Source organism: Pristis pectinata, chromosome 11 (assembly GCF_009764475.1).
Source record: "Pristis pectinata isolate sPriPec2 chromosome 11, sPriPec2.1.pri, whole genome shotgun sequence".
Classification (NCBI taxonomy): domain Eukaryota; kingdom Metazoa; phylum Chordata; class Chondrichthyes; order Rhinopristiformes; family Pristidae; genus Pristis; species Pristis pectinata.
In genome coordinates, this window is record NC_067415.1 from 37,044,096 (window position 1) to 37,069,586 (window position 25,491).

Below are 25,491 nucleotides of genomic sequence, written 5' to 3' on the forward strand. Positions count from 1 at the left end.
ACCTCCGCCCACCTGGCTCCATTTGTCCATCATCCCTCTCCCCACCTGGTTCCACTTATCACCTGCCAGCTCCTGCCTCACCCCTTCCCCTCTTTATACTGGCTATTTCCCCCCTACACCCTCAGTCCTGGTGCAAGGTCTCGACCCAAGATGTTGACTCCCTTTTGCATTCACAAGTGCTACCTGATGTGCCGAGTTTTTCCGGCAATTTGTTTTATTCACTTTAACATACATCTATGTCACAAGTTCAATCTGTATTGGTATTTACTCTTATTGAGGAGGCGCAGTACAGACCAAATGTACACGCTACCCCCATTGCCATGCCGTTGAAAAGGACATGTACAGTCTGAGCTTTGTATCCATTAGGACTTCCCTGTATTGGCACAAATTAACAGTCCTTCCACATCTTCAGTTGCAGCCTTCAAAATCTTTTCTATTGCTGAGTAAAAGTAATGCCACTCCCAGGGTCACCTTCATTAAATCCCACTCATTAGCCCATTGTTCAAGAAGGTGAGTAAGGCACGTAGATCCCTGTGTGATTTCCATTCTGTTCTGCATTATGTTGTTGAAATGGCACAATGATACAAATTATAAGACCAGCTATTTTCTAATAAATCAACATGCAAACAGGTCAAAATAGAAATATAAGCAAGCTATGCAACAGGGGTTAGACCCACAACACTAAGATAGCAATGCTGCACACTCAGTATTTCAGAAACAGCTTCTTCCCCTCCACCATCAGATTTCTGAACGGTCCATGGACCCATGAATACTACCTCGTTATTCCTCTTTTGCACTACTTATCTATTTTTGTAACTTATAGTAATTCTTATTTCTTTATGTCTTGCATTGTACTGCTGCCGCAAAACAACAAATTTCACAATGTATGTCAGTGATAATAAACCTGATACTGATAGCACACATACCAGTACTGTGCACAACCCACTTGTGAGATTTTCACTGAATGTGGTTAATTGAGCTGGTAATCAAACAAACATTTGAAAACAAAATTCTTTTTGGTAACTAAAACAGCAGTCAGGAGATAGTCCATGGATGTTATTTACATGGACTTTCAGAAGACATTTGATGAAGACATTTGAAATGAGCCTGTCCGCTAAAGGTGAAGTTAATGAAATTGAAGGCGAGTTATTGACCTGTTTAAGCAACAGCATGACTAGCAGAATACACACAATCAGTGACATTTGTCATGCTACAGCTGTTAAAGTTTAGTTAGATCACATCTAATAAAATGTTGATTTTTACAGTGGATTGTTATGCACACAACAATTGAGGAACAATACGTTGGCCTTGGAGGGAGTGTAGCATAGATTTAACAGAATGGTACCTGAGCCTTGAAATTTGATTTCACCCTTACATGATGTGTTAAACTATTGTTGCATTCAGTGCCATGGCCTCAATCAGAGTACTCCCAAAAATCACAAAATTGAGAATATTGACCTTTAAAAAAATCAAGGTGATTTGTACTTTGACTTGTATATTGAAATGTTCCCTACTTCATGCCTGATGCCGGTTGCCTGCAGAGAGTACAGCTGCTGCTGCATCCTTGCTACAAAGAATCATGGGAAGTGGGGCACAGCCTCATCATGTTCTCTCCATGGCAGTCACAGCATGGCAGTATGGGAAGAGGGGTTATGTGTCTTTTGTGAGTGTAGCCACACTACCCTCCATCCCAGCTCCTGTGATTATCCATACTGATTGCACTTCATCTCGTGAGCAGCTCCACACCAGTGTGAGGCATAGGTTCACTATTCAGGTTGAGGTTGCCGTATTATCATGCTGTGTATGGCTTAGAAAGTCTAATAATCAATGTAAGCATCATAATTGACACGTATACATATCATTGAAAACTCAAAATTGCACTTGCAGAGACTAACAAATCAAACTCCCAATTGCAACCCTAAGTCAGAATAACTAATCAACATGGTGTGGAGTTTACTTCTTGTTCTGCTTTGCGTTTGAAATTAAGGTTGCAGTTAGCACCTTATTATATCAATTTCAATTGGTAAGACGGAGATGAGTATCTGGCATGCAGATGTTATCATCGCATTTGCAGATAATGCAGGATAATGTCAGCCATGATATGGTGAATTGTACTTGAAAGTGCTTGGTGCAATTTTCTGATGGGCAGGACTTCCATTGAAAGTTATCATTGTCATGTTAAAACATGCACAAATTGACTTTTATATTCAATTTTCAAATAGGCACAAATGCATTCAATTTCTAGGTGTAAATTATGAAAAGTTAGGTTAACTAGGTTTGCATTGCTGGAGTTTAGGTTAGGGGCCATTTGAAAATGAATTTTGAATTGCGATTGAAGTTTGGAATTCTCTTCCATAAAGAAGAACTGGTGTTTGGCAATTGTTAAATTTAAAATAGGATATTTTTATGAACTGAAGGTATTGAGGAACATAGGGAAGAGGTGGGTACATGGATTAGATCATTGCTCAAGCACAATCTCATTGAATAGGTGGAATAGGCTTAAAGGGTTAAATGGTCTACTTGAGTTCTTAATTTACTGCCTGGTTCTACATTCTAGACTATGCCCCTAATCTTAGGATAGACATTTGTTTGTGCTGGAAAATATGAGCTAGAATTATATGTGGAAGAGTGGGGTGAAATCATATGCTTGTTCTTCTGTGAAATGCATAATTTGGTAGGTTAATCGGCCAGTGTAAATTGCCCTAGTGTGCAGATGAGTGGTGGAATCTGGGGGGAGTTAATGGGAATGTGAGGAGAATAAAATTGGTTCGGGTAGGATGGGTACTTGATGGTCAGTGTGGACTTGGTAAGTCAAAGAACCTGTTTCCATGTTGTATCTCCCTATAACTCTGTGAATCTAAGTTCATGAAATGTGTTTTGTTCTGCACTGTTGCCAGGTTCCAAATTAATCTGTTGGCAATGTTGAATTAGATGTGTTCTTTAATCAGAACCCTGAATATCTGTTGCAAAAATAACCATTAGAAGGGCTGACATCTCAGATATGAAGGATTTTGAAAGTCACTTTACAATCTAAATGTAAGTTTGAAATAAGGCAAATCAATAGAAACTTCCAAGAGAAGAAATCTCACAGAAACAATCTGTAAATGGAAAGTGTGAACACTGCTATCTACTATCTTTTGTACTCAGTTACAGATTCAATCTCTTTACTTGGTACAATCCTGACAAACAATTGTAAATTAATGTACCTTTTTAAAGAGCAGCAGTCTTGTTGTTTGCCTCAGGCTGTGGATAGAAACTGACAATCTCACTAGAAGCAACAAACACTTTAGGCATTCAAAAAAAAGCTCAGTTGTTCTGGGATAAAGTATCCTGTCTCACCGCGTGTTCAGCCCAGGTTGTATTTCTCAATCATGTCTACAGAAATAAGTGCAACATAGCCTTTCTTGACCCTATTTCAACAAGAGTTAAGGTTCTGTAATGATTTTAAATGCAGTGACTCAGCCCCACTGTGTTGCAAGTATTTTGCTGCCTCTCAAAATAACTAAAATATCCTTTTAAAGTAAAGGATCAACACAGCAAAATGCATATTTTCCTGCATTTTTTGGTGAAACACTGGAAACAATGAATGCAAATATTGCTCTTGTACTCAGCTTGAGGTAATGTCTTTAACATACATGTTTCCTTTCATCTGACAGACTGAAATTGGTTCGGCTCTTGATGTTCAATTTGCCATGTATCATTCCTGGCCGTATTGGTACAAAAGCTATTTCAGAGCTATGTCTCACCATGTTACATTCAGAATGAAAGATGAAACAAAATGTCCCTGAACTATTATAGTAGTGATATGCTGTTGTCTAATAAACAGTACAAAAAATAGTACACATCAGACTGACAAAACTATAATAAGAAATGAAACTGAAATATATTGCAAATACTCACCAGTCAGGCAGCATATGTGGAGAGAGAAGAAGAGAGTTAATGTTTTAGCTCAAAGACCTTTGATTAGAGATGGCTGATGGAAGGCCATCGACTTGGAATGTTATCTATGAACATTGAACTTCTGAATATTTCCTGAATGTTCTTATTTTATTTCAGTTTCCCAGCAGTTGTCTTTTTTTGCAATATCAAGGATTATAGAATCATAGAATTGTACAACATAGAATCAGGCCCTTTCGGTTCACCTCTTCCATGCTGACTATGATGCCTATCTATGCTAATCCCATTTGCACGCGTTGGGCTGTTATCCGTCTATGCCTTTTCCATCTAAGTTGGCACACTATGTATTCTGTACTGATCCTCGGTTGCAGTACTTTCCCATTAACATCTAACTATTTTCTTTAAACTGAAATTTTGGCTTGCATATGTATGTTAAATATTTTTATTGTTTTTTAGTTGCTTATTTAAAAATATCTATTGGTAGCATAACCTAGCTAGAGTTTTAGAAAGAAAAGTCAATTTTACTACTGTCATGAGGAAAAAGTGCACACTGCCTAGTATTCAACAACCATATCTGTAAGTCAGCAAAGTCAAACTGTCTTTTGCTACTCAAGACACAAAATACACGGATTTCTCAATTCCACTATCATAGCAGTGAATCATCCGTACTACTAAAGGGGTTTCATATTCTGCAGAAGCAGCTTGTAAACATCAGCAATGTGCTTTTGCGTTTGCTAAAGCTTCTGATATGTATGCACTGCCCCTAAATCCCCAGAACTCCCATACTGTCCCCAAACCTATAGGGCCCCTCACTATTCTTCAACCCATGGGTGCTATGTCTCCAGTATTGTCCCGAAGCCTAGGAGGCCTCTGTCTGCTGTGTTGCCTTTAAACTGTCGGGGCCCCTGTTTCCTATTGTTGCTAAGTTCATGCGATTCTGTCTCTGGTGCTGCCTTTAAACCCATGGGGCCTCTGTCCCCTGTGCTGTGCCTAAGCCCAAAGAGACTCTGTTTTCTGCACTGCCTTTAAATTCACAAGGCTGCTGTCTGCAGTGCTGATTTCAAACTCTGCCTCTGGTAGTAACTGAACTCACAGGCTGTGGGTGGCTTATCTGATGAAACCAATCAGGCGAATGGTATCTCCTGAGGTATTTCTGGGAGAGGTTTCTGAAAGGGGACAGAGGTTTGTTCCAGGCCAGGCTGTAGGCTGATCTAGAAAATGAGGCAATGCTGAGGTGGGGGAGAGAGCCAGGGAATGGAAAGGGGACAAACATCTAAGCGGTAAGGGAGTGAGTGAAGAAAGAGAGAGTTGAGTCTTCTGTGGTCTCCCACTCAGCAAAGAGACATGGAGTTTTTCTTATGCCTGGAACGTGAGTGACTGTGTGTGAAAGATACAGAGGGGGATACCAGAACTCCAGAGGAAAGAGAGGTGCAGAGAAGGAGGAATCCACGTGGCAGTATTCAGGAGAGAGGAGGGGGTTTGAGGGAGAGTGGGAGGAAGTTCGAGGTGAGGGAACTGAAGAAAAGCAACAACAAGGTTCTTAACCTGAAACGATAACTGTTTCTCTTCCCACAGATGTGGTCTGACCTGCTGAGTATTTCCAGCAATATGTGTTTTTGTTTTCGATTTCTAGCATCTGCAGGTTTTGTGATTTTCACTTAACTGTTATATTTATTTTGTATCTCCCCACTGCTGGCGTTGATACAGACAGCTGCCTTTTGCTGAATAGTCGCCACTAAGGCTGCTGTAAAGTTTACCCAATAGAAGCAGTCCAGGCTTTCCTCTCAACAACTGACATTAAACACTACATTTTCCAAGTAAATACAAGTGAAAATTATTTTGACCACCGTCTGTCTGTATTGAAAATTGTTGGATTGTTGCTTATGATTTTAATCATGACTTTTAATGAATTATGTTATTTTGCCTGAGAGAGTGGTTGAAGCTGGGTCACTGACAGCATCTAAAAAGTGTCCAGATGAACACTTGAACTACTTTGGCAATAGAAGGTTATGGACCAAGTGCTGGGTGCGGGGGTTAATATGGAAGTGTGCCACTGGGCGGTGTAGATCCATGCTGTATGATTCTATGACTCTGTGATTCTATGACTTAATTGAGACTGAACTCTAAAGAAGATTTAGTTCACAGACAGCCTGCTGTTGGTACCAAGTTTGAAGCCAAAAAAAACTGATGCTGGAAATCTGGAGTCAAATACAAAATGCTGAAGACGCTCAGCAGGTCAGGCTGCACTGAAACAGTTTTAAGCCAACCTACTGATTATCTCCAACATCTTCTGTTGCTGTCCAGCCTCCAAATGATGCTTCAAAGCTTGGAGGATGCAAATGAGGGAAATATAGTTCATATGCAGTCGTTCATAGACTACTACAAGATCGGAGACTTGCAACGTTGTCAATGAAAGAGAGGGACAGAGAGGAAAAGAGGAGAGTTCAATTGGTAGAGGGAGGACTAATACTGGGGGTTCAGGAGTGGCATGGATCTTAAGATTCTTGGAAGCTTCTATGGAGCTGAGATTGTGGAGGTAAGAACAGGAAAGATCAGCCGTTTGGGGAAGAACTCCAGAAGACGATGGGGCAGGCAATTTGCAGGGAGGTGCTCTGTTAGTCACCTCAATAATCCCATAAATGACCGTGCAGGCAGTGCCCAGGGTTCTGTTCCTGAACAGTTTGTAAGTCGGAAATGAACAAAAACAGTGTGTGCGAGAAGATCACAGAAACTGCTGAGATGGGAGAACGAGCAGGCGCAGGAAGAGTGGCTGTGAGCTGGGCCTCACTGCCTCAGTGAGTGAACGAGTGGGTCTGCACAGCACTGCCAGCTCCGCTCGTCTCGACCCAGCCCCTGATTGTTGCAGCTTGTGGGGGTGGGGGGGGTGGGGGGTAGAGAAGGCATGTGGAAATGCCCCATTCCCTACCGGCAGAAGCCAGCAAATCCATCCCCATCCATCACACCAGTACCCTAAACACTTATTCGCATGCATGGGGTGTCTATGAGTTGGGCACTTGTAACCTCGGGAGGTCATGTACTCAGCAGGAAACGTACCAGTGCTACATTGATGGACCAACTGAAACAATGCTGGAAGAAAGACTCACAAAGAAAGCTTTCTTAAGCAGTAATATTATAATGACCAGACAATCTCTTTCAGTAATTCTGACTAATGGATAGATATTGATTAGGAACCAGAAATATTTCCCTGCTTTTCACAGAGATATTTTCCTTCAACTTGAGAGACACCAGTTGGAACCTCAGTTCAGTGTTTCATCCAAGTGATAAAGACTCTTATAGTGCAATACTTCTTCATAACTGCACAGATTCTTGTGCTTAGATCTGTGAGGTAGACTTGAACACAAAACCTACTAATAGAGTGGCAATAGAGTGCTATCGACTGAGTGACTCGGAGCACAGATTGCTGAAAGAATTATATGTCAATGTAATCTCCCACAGAAAAGCTGGAGATAGTGGATGAAATTTAACTTTGAGGAAGTTAAGGACCAAAATCTCCAATGTAATCAGCGAAATTCCTGCTTCTGGCCAATTAATTGCAGTTCGTTGCAATCTGCAATGATTATTATTCTAATTTCCTATAATTAAAAAAAATTTTGCCCATTTTTTTCCGTCACTCCACCCAATATTAAGTGATCTGTTAGCGATCTCATTTTAGATGCATGATTCTTTCTCAGATATCTATCCACTCGGATTCCATTTCTTTTTCTAAATGTTTTTGCTTCCATTATATTCATTGCTACTCAATCTCTCTCTTCTTGCCAGAAATATTCAGATCAGACAGTATCTGTAGAGAGAGAAAGATAGTTAATATTTCAGGCCTATAACATAATAATAGACTTTAAAAAGTCTGAGAATGAATCGATTTTAAGGACACAGGCAAGGGCAAGACGAGAGGAAAAAAGAACAAAATGATGGTCTGCGACAGGGTAACGTTGCAGGAGAGATTCAATGGGAAAGGAATAAGAGCGCAAGGTGAGAAATAATGGTATTGGAACAAGTAAAGAAACCAAAGGTGGGTCTGAACAGATGATAATGGGTGTGATAGAATAATTATCAACAGCTGCCGTCTGAGAAATTGGGAGCAGTTCTTCTTATCAAAAAGCACTGAACTCAGTGTTTAGTTTGGGAAGCTGTAAAAAGCCTTATCAAAAGATTGTACTTTGCGTTATTGCCTCAGTAGAAGACTCTGGTAGGGAGAGCACAGTTGGAGTGGGGCAAAGACGTAATGTGAAAGGTGACTACAAATTTGGGGTCACGCTTGGGTCCTTGATTGAGGAATTTTGTAAAGTTGTCAGCAACTTATATTTCTTCCCCCCCCTCCCCCCTCCTCTCCCCCTCCTCCCCTCCTCCCCCCACCCAGGTTAGAGGAGACCACTTTGTGAACAGCAAATAGAGTATACCGAAGTGAATCAGGCACATCAGTGTTCATCTCTGGAAGCAGGTTGGGGGACCTGAATGTTGGGAAAGGAAGAGGGAAATGGGCACATACTGCATCTCCTGGGCTTGCTTCAGAACATGTTTGAAAAGGGGAATGGATGTCAGTGGTGATTGAGGCATGAAACAGAGTGTTATGGAGAGAAAGGTCCCTTTGTGAATACGAATCTGCTGGTGGTGTCATGCAGAACATGAGGTGAAAAGGCAAGTATGTTGAATGAAGAGGGCGGTGGAACACCATTTCACACAAAATGCTGGAGGAACTCAGCAGGTCAGGCAGCATCTATGGGGGGAAATAAACAGTCAATGTTTCCCTCCATAGACACTGCCTGACCTGCAGTGTTCCTCCAGCATTTTGTGTATATTGCTCCAGATACCAGCATCTGCAGAATCTCTTGTGTCTTTGGAACACCATTTCAGTTTTGGAGAGAGAAGAGGTGAGAGAAGAGGTGAGAGCAGAGGTGTGGGAAAGGGGAAGTACTCTCTCAAGTACTGTGGTGAAGAATCCTCAGTTGAGGAGAAAGGGAAAGGAAGACATATCAAAAACATTGCGATGCAAGGTGATATCCTCAGAGTAGATGTGATGGGGTCAGAAAACTTGAATGAAGGAATAGAATGTGCGTAGGAAACAGGAAATGAGGCTTTGGGTGTTAGTGGGCTCAAAATGGATAGTGGTTGAAAACCAATTTTTAGAAATGGGTAGAGAAATTGGAGAAGAGTCAGGGATGGAGCTTGTGAAGGTAACAGAAGGAATCTAATTTATTTGGAGTAACCTTTCATCAGAACTGGGAAAAGTTAGAAATTGAATATGTCTTAAGTTGCCAACAATTGCAGTGTTTTTCTCTCTTCTCTGTCCTCATTTATTTCCTTCTACTTACATCTCCTCCAGGTAGATCAGGTCTAATTAACAAGCCTTCATCATTCTCTCAGCCAAAGCACCACCACTCAGTCTCTCTTGGTCTCCATCCTATCACAAACATTTCTTTTATTTTCTCCACAACCTCCCCTTCTTTACAACTTAAAACATGTTTAGTTTGTAACATTTCCTAGCTCTGATGAAAGGTCATTGATCCAAAATATTAACTCTATTTCTCTAGCATCTGACCTGCTGAGTATTTCTGGCACTTTCTGTTCATGTTTCAGATTTCCAACATCTCAGTTTCTCTTTCTCTTTTTCTGTAAGTATGTGATATCCATAGTTCATTATTTTTCAGCATTCATGTCAAGTTGGATCTGTTATCTTTCTAATACTTATCTGCATTGTGAGATTCACATACTTTCTTGTCTTTCATCCTGGTAGGTTCCCCACAAGGTTAACTTAAATTTGTTGATCATTCCTGATGTTAAGTCTTTCTCGTTTCTGCCGCAGCCTTCAATCAAATTGTAGAGATCGCTAATCTGAAAAAAAAGTTATTATTTGAGCAGAAGTGAGTTCAAACTTTGATTTTTCAGCCTGAAACTTGGGTTCAAATCATGCTAACATTGAAGGGAGGCAACATTTCTCGGTCTGACAGGGGTCTTTTGTACTTGAACAGCTTGAACTCCATCTCCATTGGCGTTAATTTATAGTGCAGGTCTTTCCCCAATGGATAAATTTATTAAAATTATTTACGGAAACAAAGATGCAGAGTGATGGTGCAGGGCATAAGCATAATTGGAAATGTGAAAAAGAAAACTTAATAAATCAAAGTGTAGTGATTAAGTTACACCGATGTGGTCTTGAAAGCTGAGCTGGATTGGAAAGCAAAGGCGAGAGTAAGTACCTCAGTTTTGAGATAACAGGAAAAGAACAACATCGAGAGACACTGAGAGGAAATGATTGAATTCAACTGAAGTGCTGATGCAGCGAGAGGGAAAATCAGTACAGCAGTATGTTTGGAGCATGGGAGAAATAAGCTCTAAACATACTCATGGAATCATAAATAGATGAGGAAAACTCCAGTGGAGAAAGGAGTCCAGATTTAAGAGAAGGGGCACATAACAGGCATAGTATTTTTTACTTTGTTAGGATGTAAAAATTATGTTCAAAGGTTATTCTCAACAGGAAGAACAATCAAGTCTTGGATACAGCTGAGTTTTAGAAGGAATTACGGTTTGCTGAGAAGAGAAGTTTGGTAGTAAAATGGAAACAAAGCTGCTTGAAGGTTGTTGTAGTAAAAGGGAAGGGATAAAAATATCAAGTCCCATCGAGTGGAGGTGGACAAGAAGAAATGTTTTGGATGAAGTGCAGCAATATATTGATCCATCACAAAAATGTATCTATTGTGAGGCATGAAAGCATTATCTTCAAACACAAAAAAATAAAATTTTACATTCACACCTCAAACAGCATAGAGGAAGTCAAGATTTAATGGTCAAATTGGACAGATCTCGGAATAGACATGGGTGTTGCAAGGCAGGATTGATTCACGTCTGCTGCCTCCAGTGACAGCACCTCTGTAATTAACATGATTGCCACTTGCAGCCAGCAATAATCATGCCTTTGAGTGGCTGTACATCACAACAGGGGGTTACGTCTAGTTAATCATTTTCAAAGACATGCCGCACCTCTTAAGGAACAGGTTCGCTTGTGATTGCAAGAAGTAGGTTTCGGTCAGGCCATTCATATTGAAATGCGATTGGTTCATATATGAGTCATTGAATCATGGAGTCATAGAGAGACACAGCATGAAGCAGACCCCTCAGTCCACCAAGTGTTTGTCGACCATTAACCATCCATTTATACTAATCCTATATTAATCCCATTCTATCTGCATGCTATCAACTTCCTCCAGGTTCTACCATTTACCTAGGCACTCGGGGCAATTTTAAGTGCCCAAGTAGCCTAATCTTTGGGATGTGGGAAGAAAACGGAACATCCAGAAGAAACCAATGTGGTGACAGGGAGAACATGCAAACTCCGCACAGACAGCACCTGAGGTCAGGATTGTACACGGGTCTCTGGTGTGAGGCAGTGGCTCTACTGGCTGTGCCACCCTGTGCTGAGGTTGGGATGGAGAATTTATCCCTGAACATCCAGGCCCTTCCTTGCTCTTCTTGCAGCAGCTTTGTCTTGCTTTGTGTGCACCCTCCTCATCTTCCCAAATTGCAAGGTGAATCCCCACTGGTCCATGCATATCTAGCAGCAGTTGGTTTGAAAAGGGACACAATCCTTCAGCAGGTAGTACATCCCTCCCTGTAAACTTTATTCCAACTAAGTTGCTTCCCACTCAACTTTCCTTTGTGACCCCTGGATTGGCTGCTGTTGTGAATGTTTTTCTATCCTCAGGTCCTTGCCTCTTATTTCAAATCTGTTGTCATTACCCACGTCCACAACAAGAACTTGGCGCCTCTGTCCTTGCAAACTGCCTCTTCACTTCCAACCTTCCTTTCCTCTCCAAAGTGAATATGCTCTTGTCTACCAATTTAAACCATTATGTGCTAGATTCCTCAAATTGAATCCCTCCAAATCAGGTTACCTGCTCTGCCATATACCAAAGCAACACTAAGCAAAATCACAAATGAAATTCTATGTGAATGGGACAAAGGCATCCTCTCCATCTTCTTTCATTTGAACTGTCCACAGCCTTTTACTTGGCTAGCCATACCTTCTCCTTCTGATATTCTCTGCAGTTTAGCTGGGGTAGATCACACTTAGTTAGTTCTTTTCTTTTCTATCCAGTCGTAGCCAGAGAAACAACCTTCTTTCTGCCATCGGCATCAATAATTCGTAAGTCACCCAAGCATCTCTAGCTGGTCCTCTCCTATTTTCCATGTATATTCTGGTTTTGGTAACATCATCCCAAAACATAGCATCAGTTTCTACATGGAGACACACGAGAGAGCAGATGCTGGAATCTGGAGCAACGCACAAGGCACTGGAGGAACTCAATGGATCAGGCAGCATCTATGAAGGGAAATGGACAGTCGACATTTTGGGTTGGGACCCTTCATCTGGATCAATTTCTACCTGTATGACACTCAGCAGATACTTTCTCAAACTAAATGTTGTGAAATCTGACATGATCCTCTTTGGTCCTCAAATTCCCCAACTACCAACTCCATTCTTCTCCCTGGCAGTTGCTAGAACCCAAACCAGACTGTCTCCCTGTCATATCTGACCACAGAATGATCTTGAGACCTCCTTGTGGCTCCTATCATTAAGATCATACAGTAACATTGCCTGGATCAGTCCTACTTCTGATGATCCACTGCTGAAACCCTCATCCATGAAAATATTACCTCTTGCGCTGATAACTTCAGTACATGCTCGGCCAGCCTCTTGTTCATCTTTCCTTAAACTTAAGATTATCCAAAGGTCATTTTGGTTATGATTAACCAAAACAATTTTACACGTGATTAGTAATGGAATTAGAAGTTTCTAGGTGAACTACAATGTGTGTTTGGTAGAAATTTGAACTCCCTTTCACTGTCCCTAATGTGCTAACACAGGGAATTGGTAATTGATTTACTATTGTCACATGTACCGAGTTACAGTGAAAAGCTTTGGTTGGCATGCCATCCAGACAGATCATTCCATCCATAAATACATCATGGTAGTATAAAAGGAAAGTAATAACAGAATGCAGAGTATAGTGTTACAGTTACACAGAAAGTGCAGTGCAGATAGACAAATAAGGTGCGAGGGCCATGATGAGGTAGATTGAGAGATCAAAAGTTCATCTTTATCATATAAAAGGTCCATTTGAGAGTCTTATAACAGTTGGAGCTTATACTCTATTCCGTATTGAATTTCTGTTTTCTACATTGCACTTGAGAGTCTCTCTGCGTGTGTCTTCTTCACACTACATTTCTAAGTTTCTTTCAGAATACTTGTGACAAAATGTTGTCACAGTAAATTAATTTACACATTGGGTCCAAAATTCATATATTAGCCCAGACTCTATGCATGCTGTGGTTTTGATCTTGGCATCTGTGCATGTGAGTACATTTGATTGAAAAGCCAGTTTTTCAGGAGCATCTTAAAAGAGAGATGGGAGGTGGAGAGGCAGAGAACTTTGGTTAGGGAATTCCAGACTATGGGACTTTGGCAGCTTAAAGGACAACTGGCAACAGCGGAATGATTAAAATAGAGAATGCTTTGGAAGGCTGGAAACGGAAGGTATCAGGGGGAGCTGTAGAATGTGCAGAGATTACAGATGCAGAGAGGGGAGAGCCAATGAAAGGATTTGAAAACAAGGATGAGAATTTTAATTTGAGGCATTCTTTAACTGGGTGCTTGCATGAGTCAGAAAACACAGAGGTGATGATGAATGGAATATGGTGTAAACCAGGAGACGTGGATCAGAATTTTGGGTAGTCTTAAGTTTTCTCCACACTTTCTAAAGAGGTAAATAAAAAGGGATGAAAAATTAAACCTATTGGGCTCCCTTAATTACAACTATCCTGCAGTGCCTCACTGACTAATGTGCCTTCAATGAGGCTTTAGAATTACAACTAGGCAAAATACAAAAAAAATTAAAATGCTTTCTAAATTGGAGTTGCTACTTTATGAAATGGAACTGGTAATAGGTATCCTAGAGAGATTATAAATGTTTACAGAATAAGAAATGCAGCATTTCAAAATGTAATAGAAAGTAAATGATAGCACTGTAAGAAATAGAGCATTTTGGAATGACCATGAAACATTTCAGATGTAATCTTTGAAATAAGATAGTACATAATTGGCCCATTTATTGATAGAGAGCTGCTTGAAACAAAGTAAAAGGATATTTTGAGAAAGCAAAGATTCTGCAGTTTTACATAATGGATGCTATAAGATGGCTTTATAGGGACAGGCTTGACTTTAGACTATCCCTAAATAGCTTGATGAGTAACTTGTACTACATTCACCTGGAAAAGTTTACTGTGAGCTACAAGACTTCATTGGATCATAACTGATTTTGGAAGATCAATTTTGGTTTACTGAGAATGTAGAAGGGTGTCTTGATGAAAGATCAATGATCTGAAACATTAGCTTGGCTTCTTTATTGTTCTCTCTCCCTGATTCTGCATGACCTGCTCAGCATTTCAAACATTTTCTTTTTTTTCCAGATTTACAGCATTTGCAGAATTCTGCTTTTGAAGCATGAGAAATGGTACAATTAAGATTCCCACAAGGAGCATGTGCAAAGGGGTGTCAGAAGGAACAAGTACACACTCTAACTCTCAGACCAGTTATCATTAAGGGTATAGGCAAATGCACATGTGCTTGTGGTAAATATCTTTAAAATGGCCCTCCAAAAGTGATCAAATTGAAGTGTCTGCATGTGCCCTTAATCTCCAGTCTTATCCATGCTGGAGCCCAGCAAATGAGTGAGGTTGAAAATACTTCTTCAGTCAAAAGTTCCTATTAACCAGTGAGGTCATGGAAGTAAAAAGCAACTGTGTCATTAAATGAGACTTAGCAATTATTTAATGAGGGTTAAGTTTGGATTCCAATTTTCCACTTGATTCCTTGCCTTGTCACAGCCCTAAAGTAGATTTGGAGACAGGAGCTGAATATCAAAGGGAAAGGAAGAGTAGCTGTCCTCAAATGCAAAGTAACTTCCCATTAGGTATGGACCAATCTATCGTAATAAAAGTGGGATTAAGGGGAAAACTCCCTGGAAGTTAAACTCTTTGAGGAACAAGGAAAATGGATGTAGTTGTTGGATATCTGTTATCACAGCCTCAGGACATCGCTTTAAGTTCCTTAAAACAACGTAATTTGCCCGACCATCTTCAGCTACTTCAATGATTATTTTGCCTCTGTCATAAAGTAGGTGGGATGTCTCTTCACTGATGATCACACAATCCCCACAATAATGAAGCTGCAATGCTATCCCACTGCAGGATCTCATACAATCAGACTTGGTTTGGCAACTGGCAGAAACTACCTAAGTGCGAGGGATGGCATCTCTGGCAAGAAACATTGAAATCTTCAAATGGCATCACTGTGGGGAATTTTTCCACCATCAACATCTTGGGTCCATTATTGATCTGAAGCTTGTCATCATTAAACCAATGATGACAAATGTATAACAGTGGCTGAGTGCTCCCTGATGAACAATATTTGAGAAACACATACATATGGATAAAAGCATTAAGCAACCCCTCTGCAGTTAGAATACTGTATCTGTATTATGCAGTATCCAATGAAAGCACTATAGGTCTTCACTAAGCTTGCTTCAACAAAACCACCGAATCTCTTAAGTTCTAACAGTAAGAAGGGAACACTATCCCTTCATATCACACATCATGGATATATACTGCTGTTTATTCATTGACAAGGACCATTTTCTATCCTTTTTGGGAGCACAACCAACATAATTATTGTGATAATTCAAAAATCATCACTTGATGAGTACTATGAGGAATGTAACCTTCACAATAAATGAGAAAAAACATGAAGATTTCCATGCGGGAGTGGAATTTGCCCTATAGCAGCCAGTCTGACTTCACTCTACATTCTTGCTGAAGTTTCCATATCACCTCTGGTAGAGCTGATGCAGCTCTTGAGAAAATTTTCAGTCAATGTGATTCTTTTTGCTTTCTGAAATAGTCCTGCAAGCCATCCAGTCATGCATCACAGGGCAATCGTGGAATGGACACTGAATACAGCCTTGCCAAAAATCCAGAAAACAACTTTAAAGCATTCCTCCGCCACGTTTACAATGTTTGAAATCAAGGACCTTCACACCATCATTTTACCAGTTCAGTCTTTCCCACAGAAGTAGCAGCAAATTCCATTTTCCTTCTACTTGAAAATCCAATTTACTCATTGACAAAAACTCTCTCACAAGAGAGAGGCTAACTACCTAGTCTTGATATTCAATCACATTACCATCACCGAGTCTCCCACAAGCTATGTCTTGGGCACTGGCGTTGAACAGAATCCAAGCTGGTCTAGCTGCATAAATACTGTGGCCATAGGCGCTGGGTATCCTGCTGTGAATGACCCACTTCCTGACACCAAAACCCTTTTCACACCTTCAAGGCACAAGTCTGAGGCATTATGGAATATTCTCTACTTACCTGAATGAGTGCAGTTCCAGCAAATTTCAAGAAGCTCAACACTATGCAAGAAAGCAGCCCACTTAATTGGCACCCCCATCTCTAATCATTCACTCCCTCCACTGTTGGTGCAATGCGTACATCATTGACAAAATACATAGCAAATTACATTACATCCTAGGTTTGTCTGACAGCATTTCTCAAAGTTGTGACCTCTACCATCGAGAAGTACAAGGGCTTCAGATACATGAGAACGTGACCAACTGCATTTTCCCTCTAAGTCACAAACCATTCTGACTGTGAAATATACTGCTATTCCTTCATCATCCCTGGGTCTAAATCATGGAACTCACTACCTAACAGCACTGTGGCAGTATGTTCACCAGAAAAACTGCAACAGTTCAAGGCAGAGACTCAAGGACAATTCAGGAGGGAAAATAAACACTGAAAATAAACACACCCAGAAAAGTGAATGGAAAATCTTAATAAACACTCGTTGATTTAGCCATTTTTCATATTTAACAAAATTGTTCATCTTTTTATGCATTTATTCTGCATTTTTCAATACAATCTGCCATATAATACTAATAGAAAGGACATGACTGCCTTTTATTGTGATTTTCAGACTACAGATTTCAGACGGTTACATGTTTTGTTAAAAGTTCTAAAAGGGTTCAACTAAAGTGTTCAACGAAAGCTTCTCTGCTCTCATCTTGAGCAGTCTGAAATTTGAGATTTTTAGTAATGTATCGATTTCAAGGATAATATTTACACTCTTACTTTCTGACTGTTCCCCAAAGCTTTAATAGCAATAAATCTTAGTTTAATTGAAATGGATTCTTTAGTTTTTTTAAAAAAGAGAGAATATCATGTTTTCTTTCTTTATCCAGTCCGGTTAGTGACTGAACGTAATGTTCCCTCAATCAGAGACTGTGTTAATGTCCTGGAGATCTCTTGAAGCATTAATGGTCAGCTTCCTAAGAATAATAACAGATTGTAGAGTTAGAGGAAAGATAATGATGGCTTTAGTCTAAGAATGTACTGTTAAGCACAGTCTGGGGAAGGAAGTAAACATCCAGGTTATTATCTCTCTAGGTTTCCTATTCTATTTTAGGCACTGTCATCCCAAGCATACAAATGCTTACCCTTTTAGACAAAACTCCTAAAAGTGGGTTTAAATACTAATTATTAGGTTATTTATAGTAATTTTACAGTCTATTCTTCATTTGGTCATAAGGTGGAGAGATGAATATTGAACAGTTTACCTCCCATGCACATGGAATTGATGCATTGAACAAACAGCTCTTGTCAGTAAAATAAACAGTCGATTAAAAACTCAGCAGAATTGGCCAGAAGTTGAATGCAGAAGAAGTCTGAATAGAAACAAAGACAGCAGGGCAATAATTACGTGATCTTTGATGCTGCTGAAAAATCAATTTTAGAGAAGGTTTCCTTTATGCTGATGTTATTATTCAACAAGAATAGTTTGAAATAAAACTTGGTTGATTGAATAAAACCCACAAAACACGGCTGGAGTGATAGATGCAGTCAGAGCACCTACTTCCTATAGGTGTAATCTGCACATGTGGACAGATGCATGGCTATACCTTGATGGTGGAATAAGGATCGTTGAAACTATATATTCTTAACTGAAAAAAGAAAATAACAGAACATAATAGAAAATGATGGAAATAGACAGATGGTCCACGAGTGCCTGGGAAAGGGAAGTGTTAACTAATATTATAGATCTGTGTTCATCAACTGAAATGTGCAGTTTCTAATAAATGGTCTACCAAGGGATTGCTAACTTATCCTTTCTCTTCATGGTTGTTGGTAATCCTCTTCAATGTAAACATTCGACTGATAGTACTTGTTCTTTTAGGCATTGTAAGTGTTCTTAGACCTCCAGATGGATGTTTGGAGGGACAAGTTACTTCAGCCTCCATAGTGTTGAGGGCATTAGTGGACATGTACGTCAATGCTGCTTAAGTATGTGAACTATGACATGACTTGCATGCAATGTTGATATGGCAATACTTAAGAGTTTAACTCTATAGCTGACACCATTTAGTAGGAAAGAAACCCCCACACCCAACTCTCTTTGTTTCACTAGCCCGATTTCAAGTGATCATTGACTACAGGTAACCCCTGCATTATAGGGGGGGGGCAGTATTGTGTACCTAGCAAATGGTCTGTTTCTTGATTTTCCATAACATGAAGTTGCATCATCTGCAGATGTGTCAAGAAACGAGAGATGAAAAAAAATTGTGCTTGATTATTTACTTTTTTTTCACATAAATTCTGAAAGAGTGAATTTTATTCATTATCTCAGATTTTTCTGTAGTGATTTATGAATTCTGTATGGGCAAATTTCTGTTACCAAAATAGCGTTACCTGGGGGTTGCCTTTATTTGCAAATAGGCTGCCAACTGGTTTCTTATGACTGAGTGATTATACATGTGTTTGCTACCTTATGTGATTGTTTCAAGTTTAAAATGTCGACACAGAATGGTTCAGCTAGATGTTGAGAAACATCATGCAGACTTCAAGGCTTCTGAACAAACCAGTTCTTTGTAGCCATGGGTACATAAGTAACCATTCCTCACACAATAAAATAGGCTTAGCGGAAGAAGTAGAGGGACACAGCACTGGAGAAGTAGCTAGAAGTAGGAGGAGGAGAGGAGGAACCTTAGCAGGAGTCTATGTATTGTTCATGGGTGTTTATGTTTGAGATATCTTCAGCAAGGATGTCCCCAACACACATATTACCAGCATACGTATTACCAGCATTGGCTTTAGCATACATACATTTAGACATAGAATTCAAAAATTCCTTTCAAGATATCTTGCTCCTTTTCAGGGTACACCATTAGAATCAATCCAGAATCAGTGCCGTGACATGACTTCAATATTTTGCACATTACTTTATTGTGAAAACTATTCTAAATGTCAAGTCTTGTTGAATGAGTACTGGCAGATTACACCATAATTCCTCTTGACCCTGACCCTGAGAAACTGACTTTTATAAATGTGAAGCAACATTCATAGTCATAGAATCAGAGAGTTATACAGAATGGAAACAGGCCCTTCAGCAGAACATCTCCATGCCAATCAAGGTGTCTTCCTGATCTAGTCCCATTTGCCTGCATTTGGCTCATATCCCTCTGAACCTTTCCTATCCATGTACTTGTCCAAGTGTCTTTTAAATGTTGTAATTGTACCCACCTCTACCACTTCCTCTGGCAGCTCATTCCATAAACCTACCACCCTCTGTATGAAAAACTTGCCTCTCAGTTCCCCGTTAAATCTTTCTCCTCTTACCTTAAACATATGCCCTCTAGTTTTAGACAAATCTACCATTGGAAAAAGACTGTAAAAATCCATCTTACTTATGCCCCTCATGATTTTATAAACCTCTATAAGGTCATCCCTCAGCCTCCTTCACTCCAAGGAAAACAGTCCCAACCTATCCAGTCTCTCCTTGTAGCTCAAGTCCTCCAGTCCCGGCAACATCCTTGTGAATCTTTTCTGCACCCTCTCTAGAGTAATCATGTCCTTCCTATAGTATGGCGACCAGAAATGCACACAATATTCCAGATGTGGTCTCACCAACATCTTGTGTGACTGTAACATGACATCCCAATTCCTGTACTCAATGCCCATCTGATGAAGACAGGCATGCCAATATACCTTCTTCACCATATTGTTTACCTGTGTCACCACTTTCATGGAACTATGTACTTGTACCCCCGGTTTCTCTGTTCTATAACACTCCCCAGGACCCTGTCATTCACAGTGGATGTCCTGCCCTGATTTAAATCCCCAACATGCATCATTTTGCACTTGTCCTAGTTAAATTCCATCTGCTATTTCTTGAGCCAAAGTCCCATATGATCTAGATCCCGTTGTAGCTTTAGCAAACATTCCTCACAGTCCACCACATCACCAATTTTGAAGTCATTTGCAAACTTACTAATCATGCCACCTACATTCTCATCCAAATCGCTAATATATAGAACAAACAACAGTGGACATAACACTGATCCCTGTGGCACACCACTGGTCACAAGCTGAGAAACAAGCCTCCACTACTACCCTCTGCCTCCTTCCAACAAGCCAATTTTGCATCCAATTGGCTAGCTCATCCTGGATCTCATGTGATCTAACCTTCCAGACCAGCCTACCATGCAGGTCCTGTCAAAAGCTTTGCCAAATTCCTTCCATGATAAAATCCAGTTGTTTACAAATTAATGTGTTTTAATGTTTTTATTTATTTTATTTCAGCTATTATCTTAATCCCTTCTGTATTCCAACCTTTATTTTGCCTTCTGTAAAATGTTTACAAAGTTAAATAAAACTTATACTTTTTATTTCCAGGTTTGCCTAACTGTCTCAGTAGCTAGCTTGATAACATTGCTTGTTGCGGAATATCGCAAATCTCCACTTACATCACATCCACACCACAGAACCTGCTTGGTCTTTTATGGTAAGCTTTCTTTGGTATTGGTATTGGTTTATTATTGTCACTTGTACCGAGGTACAGTGAAAAGCTTGTCTTGCAAGCCGATCGTACAGGTCAATTCATTATACAGTGCAGTTACATTGAGTCAGTACAGAGTGCATTGATGTAGTACAGGTAAAAACAATAACTGTACAGCGTAAAGTGTCACAGCTATGGAGAAAGTGCAGTGCAATAAGGTGCGAGGTCACAACAAGCTAGATCGTGAGGTCATAGTCCATCGCATTGTTTAAGGGAACTGTTCAATAGTCTTATCACAGTGGTGATCATTTCCCCCAAAAGCAAACTGAGATTGTGAACTGTGACTAATCTGAGCTCATTGAATTGAATGCAGGCAACATGGTATCTTTGTAGTGCCTGCTCATTTCAATGATTGCGACACCCAGCCAGCTGTTTATTGATTGGACCCTCAGCAGGGACTAATACTGTATGTGGTTGGCTCTAGTTAAAATTCACCTACACTTTATAACATAGAGGTCCATTTTGGTGGAAGGAGGCAGTTTTGTCATCCCACAACTTCAACCAACTCTGGAACAGTATCAAACATTTGTAGAATCACAGCAACATAAGGAAGAATTCAACCAGTAATTAACTTCTGAATGGTTGATGAATATTTTAAACAGTACTTGTCAGAGGTCCTTCCTACTGATTGGCAATCATCCATGATAGTTTAAGAGAATCTGTTAGTTCAAGTGTTGAGCTCTAAAATAGCTGTGTTGAATGCTGATTGATGCTACGATCTGCCTTCACCCAATACCACAGACACCATTTTGGAGTTCCAAGGGTTCTCATAGGGCCAAATCAAATTGTGCTATTGGGCCAAATTCAATTCCCATCCACTTTTCTTGTAAAACATTTCTTGCCAAATAATCTGTGCAGCTTCAAGCTAGAAAAAGTGAAGAAATCCAACAACCAGAAGGATACGCAATAGGTTCAGACCTAAACATGCTGCGAATGCTAATTCAGAAAAAGTATAATAAAAATGAAAAATAAAATCAGCAGGCTCTCTAGCCATTATCCACACCATGATGCAAGTAGATCTGAGGCACTTACATAACTGAAATAGGATTAATTACACAAGCTGATGTACAACATTATATCTCACAGCAATTTTATATAATGTAGTGGGTCGGTGTACTTTTTATACTGGACAATCACTGGTGTATAATAAGAGTGTAATGGTGTGGCTAAATTACTTTTTAACGTGGAACATTCTTCCAAGTAGAGCAATTTGCTACTCCACATTTCACAGACTTTGAGACATGATTTTTATCCTACTCCAATAGGGAGGGTTACTCAAATTTACAAGACTTAATATTTGGATGTGGGAGCAATTGGAACCTGCTGCTCAAAGACTAAGAGCATATCACAGGAGCTCCATTGTAATGTGCATACTCTTATCTATAAGCAGTTACACAGCCTGTAATTCATGGAGAATGGCATCTGTACATTCCTTTTTTGCTTTTTTTTCTTTTCTTGATAAGATTTGCTGTGGATAGCCTTTCAAAGAAGGCTGAAATAGGCATTCTAATTCTGATTCTAATGCACTAGCACAGCTTGAATGCATTAAAATCATTTTCCTGGCTGCTCTTTTCACACCTCCTTTCATGAAATTACATCTTTTATTTGCTTCCTTCGCTTCTCTTTAAACATTTTTTTTATTTTCATCCAGTTTTCTTTGTCCCATGTTTTATGGTTCTAGGTAAGAGAATGGACAGATGGCCTAGTCTGGGTCTTTGTCAACTGTAGTCTTGAGCCGTCCATGAATCAGTAAATGATAGCACCTCATCTGCAAATTTCTGTTCTCCACGCACCAGAAATGAAATGTTAGTGGTAATGCTGAGATTTAGAATCACCATATAAAGTTCTTCTATCTTCTGCTAAAACAGACTGAAGGATTATTTTTAAAAATCAGAATTAGCAACCTCCTGGTAAAGTCAAAGAATACAGAGCTTGGAAAGTAATATTTCTGAGAAAACTATTTAACTCGTAACTTGTAACCAGAAATAAAAATAAATAAAATACACCTCCAGTAATGGTATTTCAATATAGAAATGAAGCTATGTAAAAATTGAAAATATAATCAATCCAACTGTATCTTTATAAAACACTGGTTAGGCTGAACTTGGATAGTGTGCAGTTCTGGTTGCCACACTACAGGAAGAATGTGACTGCACTAGAGAGAGTGCAGATGAGATCCAGTAGGATATTACTTGGATTGGAGGACTTTAGTTATGGGGAGAGATTGGATAGGCTGGACTTAATTTCCTTGGAGCAAAGAAGGCTGAAAGGTCACCTGATTGAAGTACATAAAATTATGAGGGGCAAAGATAGAGTAGATACTCAAAACCTTTTTCCCATTGAAGAACTATTAAAAAAAGGGGACATAGGTTTAAGATTAGAGAATGGAGTTTAAAGGGGATTTGAGGGATAAGTAATTTTACAGAGAGTGGTTGACATTTGCCAGGGGAGGTGGTAGAATCAGATACAATTACTACATTCAAGAGACATTTACACAGGCACTGAAATAGGGAAGGAATTGAAGATTGTGGTTCCAATGCGGGCAAATGGGATTTGTGTAGTTGGGCAAAAATATTGTCATGAACCTGCTGGGCTCAATTTTTGTGCTGCACAACTATGACTCTATAATTATAACATGAACAAATTAATGTTCAACAATTAAATAATAAAAAAGGAAATTTAAGAGGTCCAAACTTTCTTTGAAAGTGGAGCCCTTATTTAGTGTATTAGTGCAAGAACTGTCTGGAGCAAAGTATTTGTTTTATAGGTTGACTGGATACACACTGAGTTCTGTGTTAATGCACCAATTGTATTTAGGCTTAAAAAAGTAAAAAAAAACTGACTTTATATACTTCTTGCTAATATTTATCAGACCATCACCAGAAACTAGGAATTCTCACATGTATCATACTTTGGCAAATTGTCTATTTGTAGTTTTTACTGATGGATTTCTTTTTTTTTTATTTGCAGATAATTTTCATTGAAGTAAGGCAAAGTGGAAATACCAGTCCCTGTGTGTCAATTTGAGGCAAAACATATTGGACCAATAGGGCACTCTGCTTCAATTTGTTTTTTTTCAATGTACATAGCATTATATACACTGAGTGATATATCCTTGAAAGTCATCCTTTGGAGTCAGCTCAATAAAAATTCTGAACTTCATTTTGTTACTACTGTCGTTCCAGGCATTCTTCCCTCCTCTGAGCACTTGGTCTGAAGGAATTGACTTGGAGGTGTTACTGAGGGTGATGACATGTTGTTATTGAATTAACAGTTGAACCAATCTGATAACTCAAGAGGCTCATCCCATTTTAAGATTTGTAGTCAACATAAACGCCAAAAAGAATATTAGTTCTTAAAACTACAATACATTAAACAGAAATACAGAAATGAAATTTATCTAAGTTCAGAACAATCTGGGAATGGGGGTGGGGTGACCTTGTGAGGCACAAGGCAATCCTTCAAGTTTATCATCTTCATTATCCTTTTTCCCTTTTTTCCCATTCGCCCTCTTTTTGCGGGAAGTATCGTTTTCACAGACCCTCAATTGGTGCTTCACTCAAGTGGATTTGGTTCATGTGCAAATTTGGACACTGAGTGTCAGCTGATTATTTACCATTGGTAGGGGCATGCAACTGAGCGAATCCCATATTTATATGGGTACACTTTCATCGGTAGTCCATGGAAGATGGCATGGGTGGGAAATCTGCTTTGTTTCCCACCCTGCCCCCCATGATCATCCCCACCCTTTCCCACAATCTACACACCTTTAACTCAAGAGCATAGAAGTGCACTGTATTGCCCTTCCTTCTCCCTGAGTTGGAGGACAAAATGCAAAGGAGATTGGTATTCTATCTTCCTGACCCATCCTGGCCAGCTATTTGTTGCTTCTGCTGACTGAAAAACCTGCTGATGGAGCCTACTGATGTCCACTTTACAAGTAATAACAGATATTACTAAATTGATGAGATTATTGCAGTTTTTTTTCTGGAGCTGCTAGTGATTGTTTGCGCGTTCCATATTACTGGCCAATGATGATCCTTGAACTGATGAATGATTGTGACATAATTACTATATGTTTATCAAGCCATTCATTTTCATTGATCTGTGGGTAATTATTTTCTCAGTATGTATTAAAAAAACTAGGTTGTGAATTCTGCTGCAATGCAATCTTCAAGCTCAGTTGATGGTTATTAAAGAGCTGAATTAATATCGGTAGTGAAACTGTCATTAACCTGAGCTACTTCAGCTTCAACTCTGCTAGTTAATTCAATTCTCTTGCAATAATGTACTCAGTAACCCCTCCTGGGTAAATTTTCTGAACAACGTCTACAGCACTTAAATCACAAATTTCACTTTGGTATTCAAAAGATTTTCAGGTTTTAAGAATCTTTCAACAGAATAGCAGGAATGGGCATTCAGAAAGGGAAGTTAATTATGAATTGTATTTTTAGGCATTTTTAAGGCATTTGGATGGTGCTACATGGACAGTGATATTACTGACTTGAGTCCTCCCACTTGGAATCTCTGCCTGCAATCCCTTTAGGCCCACATTACCTGGTCCAGATGGTGAGGCCAACCTTGTCGGCCCAAACCATCCAGGACTCCACCAATGTGGTCTGGAGAGC

At 39.6% G+C, this 25,491-nt stretch overlaps 1 protein-coding gene and 1 long non-coding RNA gene across 3 annotated transcripts in view; one reads left to right on the forward strand and one right to left on the reverse strand.

Moving 5' to 3' along the window:
* The window catches only part of LOC127575888 (uncharacterized), a 31,245-nt gene extending 7,227 nt beyond the window's left edge, over positions 1 to 24,018 (forward strand). Inside the window, exons 2-3 of the long non-coding RNA XR_007957145.1 lie at positions 20,701 to 20,809; positions 23,834 to 24,018. This is a non-coding gene — a long non-coding RNA (uncharacterized LOC127575888). The remainder of the gene's footprint in view (positions 1 to 20,700; positions 20,810 to 23,833) is intronic.
* LOC127575884 (PC3-like endoprotease variant B) overlaps positions 1 to 25,491 on the reverse strand; it is a 591,287-nt gene that overhangs the window by 13,488 nt on the left and 552,308 nt on the right. For both annotated transcript variants that reach the window (XM_052026095.1, XM_052026094.1), the window contains exon 17: positions 9,627 to 9,747. In XM_052026095.1, the coding sequence (XP_051882055.1) occupies positions 9,627 to 9,747 (121 nt within the window). The remainder of the gene's footprint in view (positions 1 to 9,626; positions 9,748 to 25,491) is intronic.